The sequence below is a fragment of the Crocodylus siamensis genome, chromosome 15 (genome assembly GCF_052110815.1).
Source record: "Crocodylus siamensis isolate JL-2025a chromosome 15, ASM5211081v1, whole genome shotgun sequence".
Taxonomy (NCBI): Eukaryota; Metazoa; Chordata; order Crocodylia; family Crocodylidae; genus Crocodylus; species Crocodylus siamensis.
This window is the reverse complement of record NC_143409.1, coordinates 54,365,398-54,372,885: the sequence shown is the minus strand read 5'-3', so window position 1 is coordinate 54,372,885 and position 7,488 is coordinate 54,365,398. Positions and strand designations below refer to the sequence as shown.

The following is a 7,488-nucleotide window of genomic DNA, read 5'->3' as shown; positions in this document are numbered from 1 at the left end:
CCCTCCCCTCCCCCGGTGGGGGGTCCTGGGCCCCATATCCCAGTCTGAGCCCTTGGCTTTGTGGTGGGAAGGCAGCTCCTTGCTGGGCTGTGGCCCAGGTCAGGTCCGTGTCTGGTCGTGCAGCACCCGCAGTCGCTGACTTCTGCCTTCTCTCTGCAGGGCGACAGGCAGCAGGATACAAAGCAGCAGCCAGTAAGTGCGAAGCCCATCCTCCTCCTCCTTGTCATCCGCTCTGCGGGGCAGCCCCCTGGGCACAGCCTGTCCCAGCCCTGTTTGACACTGCGGGGGGGGGGGGGGGGGGCAGAGCCACAGGCCTCACTGCGGCGCGGGTGGGGGGTGGGGAGGGGGCGCAAGGGCACCTGCCACCGTGGCATCTGGGCGTCCCTGCCAGCAGGGCCTGGGGGGGGCCGTGGCCTGGGGGAGCCGCTCCCTGTGCTTGGGGGGCTCTAACCCCTCGTCCTTCCCCCTCAGGTCACGACGGCTCCAACAGCTCCGGTGAGTGCCAGCGTGCGGGGCCAACCGGGGGTGGGGGGGCTGCTGGGGGCGGAGAATGGGGAACCAGCCCGTGGCTTTGCCCCAAGGGAGGTCGCTGTGGGGGCAGGACAGCCCTGTTGTGGGTCTGTCTGGGGGGGGCAGGGGGACAGAGGGGCTGCGGGGAGGGACTGTGTCCCCCACCCCCCCCGTGCCTGGGCAACAGAACTGGCCTGGCCGGGAGCTCTTAGCCTGACCTAAGGTAGGTCCCCAGCCGGGCAGGACCTACCTCACCCCCTGCCTGCCTGCTGTGGCCTGGGGCAGTGCTGTTCCCTGGGCGGGGGTCAGGTCTCGCCCTCCCCCCTGTGCAGCCGGCAGCTCCGGCTCCATGTGGGGCCACAGGGCTCCTGGCAATCCCACCCCTCTCTGTGCAAGCCCTGGGGGAGGGGCTGGGCAAGGGTCACCCCAGGGGTACGGGTGCCAGCCCTGTGACCCGGCCAGTCTCTGCCTGTCGGGACCTAGTCACTGTCCCTGCAGGGCCGAAGTGCAAAGGGCTCCCCGGCTGCACGGGGAGCAGCTTGCACCCGCCTCGTTCTCCTGTGCCCAGGGTACAGGGGCACTGCGGGCTGGGGCATCTTGCAGGGCTGGAGGGCTCCCACCTGGCTAACACCTGTCCTTCCTCCCCGTACAGGGAGCAACCACGGCTCTGACCCCTGCGTCAAAGGTCAGTGTGGGGGGCTCTGACTTGAGGATCCCCCAAGGGAGATGCTGCCCCTGTCCAACCAGCCCTGGGAGCCCTGGGTCACCCCAAGCCGGGCGGCCGTGGGGCTGAGTGCCTGGAAAGCTGCGTGGCGGTGTTTGTGTATGCCGCTCTGCTCCTGGGAGGAGGGTCAGCGCGGGAGTGTCTGGCACCGTCCCAGGCAGCCTGGGGTCTGTGGAAACGGCTGCGGCCCGGGCACTGCTGGGAGCAGGGCTGGCGCAGCGCAGGGAACCCGTAAGTGGGAGGGAGGGGTGTGGGGGAGAGACATCTCCTCCCCTTGCTGCAGAGTGACCCCAGGCTGGAGCTGAGCACTAGGTCGGCGCCTGCCTGGTGCTGCAGTCCCTCAACCTGCTGCATCTTCCTTGTCTCTTTCCTGTAGCCTAGCAGCGCTCAGCGGAGCCCGCACCGCCTCCTGAGGGGCCCACAGAGGAGAGAGACGATCACAGAGCAACGTGCTGCACTGATTCAACCCTTCCAGATGCCTTTTTATGCCTTGATTTTTTTAAATTTTTTTTGCCCCTTGCTGCAGGAGAGCAAAGAGCTGGTGTGTGAAATTAAAGCTGCTGGGCTGCAGCCAAGCTGGGGGGGTTGGGGGGGGGGTTGGGGAGTGCTTGTGACTGATCAGCTTATTGCAGGTTTGAACCATGGTTTGCTATTTATAAAAGTAACAGATAGCAGGGAGATGCCCTTGGAGATAATTTCTAATAGGTGGGCAGAGGATGCACCGAACCGGGCAGTGGGTGGGCCATGCCCTAGAGCAGCGATGCTCAATCATTTGGCTAGCTGAGTGGCACGGGGTCCATCTTCAGCAGCACTGCTTCCTGCCCCAGGTGCCAGGGCTGAGTGCTGGGGGCCTGTGCACCTGTCCCCCTGCACACGGGTGGGGACTGCTGCAAACGTCCAGCCTGTGGGAAGCCCCAGTGGCTGGCTGACACGGCACCATGAGCTGCAGGGTGCTCATCCCTGCACTAGAGCAGTGCTTCTCAATCCTTTTTTACCAGGACTCATTTGTGAACATCAATGGCCAGTCCCAACCCACTGCTCCTCGCTCCTGACCCGCTGGCCCCAGGCCCCAGCGTGTGGGGTGGGGGCAGGTGTGGGGCAGGGGAGCCCCAAGCAGCCTTTTACAGGCAGAAGCTCTGCCAGCCTGCAAAGGAAAAGGCACAGTTTCCCACATTTTCCCCTTTAAGGGAGAATCCATGTTTAAAGTTTGCTTATCCATTCTTAAAATGTCTTTGTGACCCTTTGATATATTCTTGTGATCCACTTTTGTATCACAACCATGGGTTGAGAAACCTTGCTCTAGAGCATCACTGTCCCAAACTGTTCATTAAGCCTTATATCATATTTTTGCGGTGCTGTTCAACGTGCACTGTTGCTTTCTGCTGCTCTGCTTTGCCCTGCACGCGGCTCCTGCTCCCTGCATCCTGGGGGTGAATCCATGACACAGCTGTGTCCACAGGACACACAAAAGCCTTTTATAAGAGCAATTAGTAATCTAAACTGGGGCCCAGGTGCCTGAACACCCCCATGCCAGGAGCGCCGTTTTCCCTGGGCACAACTAGGAAAACTGCCTTGGTCACGGTGTTTCCCCTGCTGCACTAACCCACCCACAAGGATAGGTTAGTAATGGAGGTAATGTATAGTTAAACCATCCACTTTCACTTCCAGGGGGAAGGGCTTGGCTTTATGGAAATAAGAGACTCCTCCCTAGCTTGCTTCTGGGCCCTTAGGGCTGAGGGCAAGGAAAACTCGGGGGCATCCAAACCCCAAGCCTCCAGGCTTAGGCCTGCAAGTAGGATGCCCGGCAAAGGCTTTGGAAACATCTGAAGGCCCAGGTGGGGGTGGAGGATGTTTGCTGTAGTAGGGCCGCTTGTGGTTCTTGACTGGCTCATGGAATCTGAATGGATTTGGCTTGGATCACGGAAAACTTAAAAAGAAAAAAGAGAGCCTGCTGCCCACCCCCAGTGCAGGGGCAGGAGTGCCGGAGGCCAGACTCTCTGATCTTTTGCACTGGATGTTACTTCTGCCCATTAAATCCTTTTCTTTCCTTGTTGGGATGGGGAGAGCTTAAGATTGTAAGAGCTTCTTTAGAGAATAAGGGAATAAATGTGTACAGATCATTGGGGCTAATCCACGTGTGTGCTGTTGGACTTCTTTCTCTAGCCCGTTTGGAGGCTTCTGGGGTTGGGGAGAGGCACGCAGCAGGGCTGGGGGAGGAGGTCCGGGGGTGACAGAGCCCCCATGGCCTCTGCTGCGTCCAGGCAGGGCCCTGTCCTGCTGCAGCCCGACTGTGTCCTGTACCTGGACAGAGACCATCACGCAGGGTCCTGGGGTGCCGAGAAGGCGCCTGCAGGCGTCTGTGTGAGGACAGGACCCCTCCTGCTGCTGCAGCCGCCTGCGGCAGCCAGCTCTCCCGCCCCTGTGTTGCCCCCAACCCTTTCCACGGTCCCGGTCCCTGAGTGGGGACCGGAGCGCCACCAGACAATGATGGGCTTGTGCACTATTTCAGCTCTTTGTTTGTCAGAAAACCCTTGTCACAGCCCAGCCCAGTCTCCAAAACAACCCCTACCCCCCTCCAGACTGCCCCCAACACGTAGGCAATGCCAGAGACTCACAGCAACATGACCAGCCTGGGACAAGTGTGTATGCAGTAGTGCGTAGAGCACAACCCACCCCATGTCCTGCCCCTTTTCCTGGCTCTCTCCATCCTCTCCCAGCTCCTTCCCCCTCCCCAGGGGCAGATCCCCACTCCCTGCTGGGCTACCAGCCCCGCTGAGATGCAGGGGGCTCCTTCCCCAGGTGGCAGGTTACTCAGCAAGCTGCCTCTAAACCAGGTGGCAGTAGGGCCCACAATGTGTTACAGGCTTAGTGTGTCCCTTCCTCAGCCATGGTGCCGCCCTCCAGCACCACGGCGTGGTTGGCCCCCTCCACCATTGCCCTGCGGTGGGCTGGCACCAGCACCACACTCCGTACCGCCGCGCGGACCCGGGGGAGAAGAGACGGGACGCAGCGTGGAGCCTCCAGCCCTGCAGCCCCTCCTGCCAGTTGTGGCCTCAGTCTCCACGTTTGGGGCACTAGTGGCTTTGTCCAGATTCAGCGCCCTCAACGCAGGGCCCAGGCAATGGCAATGTGCTGCTGCTGCCCCACCGACAGCTGCCACGCTTCTCCCCCCACCTCCGCAGGCAGGAGAGGGGCGGTGGTCAGGACACCCGGGCTCTCTCCCAGCCTGGGGAGCAGAGCTGCGGGGACGTGGAGGGTCAGAGCAGCAAAGGCGGCTGGAGACGATGCCTGGCTTCTCTGCCTAGCTCTGGGAAGGCGCAGGGTCTGGGAAGGAGCCAGGACACCCGGGTTCTCCGCAGCCCAGGAAGGAGCGGGGCTCCTCCAGCTTGCAAACCAGTACCGGGACTCACCCGTCTCCAAGCCCTGGTCCAGCACAGCAATGAACTCGGCAGCGTGGCCTGCTCAGGCCACAGCCATCACCTGCTCCTCGCTGCAGCCATCCAGCCCGTAAGCGACGTCCTGCAGAGCCAGAGAAGGGCACAGGCTCCTGCCCACCAGTGCCACCTGCCCGTGAGAGACCGCATGAGCTGAGATCCCTTCAGCTTGTGCCCCCCATGCCAGGGTCAGCCCACAGCCCTCACCTGTCGGTGCAGGTAGCAATGCTCATAGGCACGCGGGCTCCCCATCCAGCAGGACCTCCCCGGCCTGGCCTCAAAGACCCGCTCCAGCAGCGCCACGTCCTCTTCCCGCTGCCCTTCAGCCCCTCTAGCCACCACCGGCATCTCTGCCAACTCGAACAACACCCCTGCGATGGCAGCCACCGAGTTGCAGAGCCATCATAGGACTGTCAGCTTGGCTGTGGAGTCACAGCCACTTCAGTGTCTTCTGTCCATGGGTAACTACCACCCTCTCCTCCTCCAGCAGCACACACACGGCAGGAGCACACGCATGTAGACACACATGTGCACACACAACCCATGTTTCTGGGGGATACACACAGCAGGAGCTCACTTGTGTCGACACATGCACACACGTGAATGTACACATAGAGAGCAGGAGCTTTCTCACGTAGACAGAGACACACACACCCTTCCTTCCACCAGCCCCCGCCCCCCGACACTCCTGGGCCCCCGAGTTCCTCCCCACCCCCCCACTGCAGCATAACCCAGCCCCCAGGTACCCTCCCCTTTGGCTCAGTCTTTCCACCCCTTCCCCACCCCTTGTCCCACACACCAGGGCCACAGGCACCTTGCCCACCAGAACAGGTCGAGGGCTTCCAGCGCACGCACACCTGTGTGCTTGTGCTGTACATGTAGAAGTCACTGCATGATAGCTCAAAACAAAGTCTTACTCTTGTATCAGGTGTGGGATACAAGTGGAGGGGTGGACATGGGGTTTGTAGGGGGCTGTGGATGTGTGTGCTGTTTGTGGGGTACGTGATTGTGTGTGGAGGAGGGGGTGGTTGTGGGCTTTGCAGGAAGTGTTGCGGGGAGGGGGGGGGCCAGCCAGGCTCTTACTGCCCAAGGCCTTGTGACCATGTTTGCACTCTGGCAGCTCGTGGGGCTGCCAGGAGGCCGGAGGCTGCCAGGGAAGAGCCTGTCAGACTCGGGGGGGCAGTGTGGTAGGCTCCTGGAGCCACTGGGGGTAGCGTGAGTCGGTGGGGACATGGTCCAGGACATGGGAAGCCCAAGGAGGTGCGGAACTTGCATTGCGTGCCAGAGGCTCAGGGCAGCAAAGGTCCAGCTGCCCCCCTCCACACACACACACACACACACGGGTGGCCTGGGGGTTGCCACCACCCCTGGGGAATGGCCCAGCCAGGAGTAACCAGACATCTAGGAGCCAGCTTGAAATTTTTATGAATATAGAAATTATACTGGAAGAGCTTCTCAGATGGCCCAGCTATGCTTGCACTGTGAAGTCAGCATTAGTGTTTTGTATTTTCCCTGTTGTGAATAAGACTCATCTTAGCATGACTTTCAGCTCTTACTGTAGTCTTTTAACAGATGTAAGGGGGTTGATTACTTGGAGTGTGCATAAACTTTGTGGGGAGGACTTTCACCAGTCATCCCGGGAAAAGTATGACAGCATTTGTGGTCAAGGCTCCCACAGGCTGGACATTGTGATGAACCCTGAACCATTGTTCAAGTGTTGCACATACCCCCTCAGACTCGGTCTCCTGCCTCAGCATTCCCTAACCCGGCAACCGAGTTTTAATCAATCAAGTTTAAAAAGGCCTCCCGTAGTGGGACTAGGGAATGTACAGCCCAAGATGCCTAGTAAACTTATTTCTGCTTAGTTCTGGTTAGATGAGGTGTGTGTGCTGGAGAGAGGGGTGGAGGGAAGGGGGAAGATAGAAAAAGTCTATCGCAAGTCCAGCAAGCTGGGTGCCAGGCCTCCCTTAGGACCACAGAGCTGTCAGGTAACATCCCCACCGGTCAGGGATGTACATCGCAGCTGGTGTTTCCTCTGCTGCACAGGAGCAGGCTGCGTGTCTAGTCCCCTGCCTGCCGTGGGTCTGTCTCTCCAATATTGTCCTTGCAGGGCTGGTGATGCTGCCATCTCCTGCTCCCCTCCCTCAGCCTGCTCCAGAACCATGGGTTTCCAGCCCAAGCTCACGCTTGCATTCGTGCAGCCCCTTCCCTCTCTGGCTCCTATGTGGGGCCTCCCATTCTGGCTAGACCCCACCCTGATGGGTGACTCCCCCACACCCCTTGGGGGAGTCCCACCCCCACCCTACAGCAGAGCCGTCCCCCAGACCTCTCCACACAGCAGGGCTGGGGACTGGGGCACCACTGCGAGGGACAGGCACTGACCCCAGTGCTGCAGGAGGGGCTCCAGGGCCCACTGTGACCTCCAGTCTGGATGGCCACTCTGCCCTGCCTGAGCCCTGTTGTGCACACAGTGTTGGCCAGACCCCAGCAGCCCACGCCCAGGGCTGTCTGCAGCCTGCAGCTGGGGTAATGCATGCCCTGTCTCAGCAGCAGCAGCTAGGGACCCTGTTGGGTGGGTTTGTCTCCAGTGTTGTTTTCCTCCTGGGAAGGTGGGGGCAGGAAACAGGGGCTGCTTTTACCAGCTGTCTGTACATATAGGGCTGTGCAGGGCAGGGAGAGGGGCCTGCAGCCAGGTCTGCTGTGTCCTGACCGATTGGAGCTGCATGGCAGGAGCTGCTGTCCACAAGCCCATGTGCTCTGTGCTCTGGTGCTCAGCTCTCTGGCGGGGACACCGACCACCGTGCCTGGGGGGAGCTCAGC

General features: G+C 60.7%; 1 protein-coding gene across 1 annotated transcript in view; it reads left to right on the top strand.

Annotated features, from left to right (window-relative positions):
• Positions 1–7,488, top strand: part of LOC149852907 (BOLA class I histocompatibility antigen, alpha chain BL3-7-like) — a 622,447-nt gene that overhangs the window by 145,579 nt on the left and 469,380 nt on the right. The window contains exons 7-9 of the mRNA XM_090028438.1: positions 160–192; positions 472–495; positions 1,163–1,195. Of these exons, the coding sequence (XP_089884564.1) occupies positions 160–192; positions 472–495; positions 1,163–1,195 (90 nt within the window). The remainder of the gene's footprint in view (positions 1–159; positions 193–471; positions 496–1,162; positions 1,196–7,488) is intronic.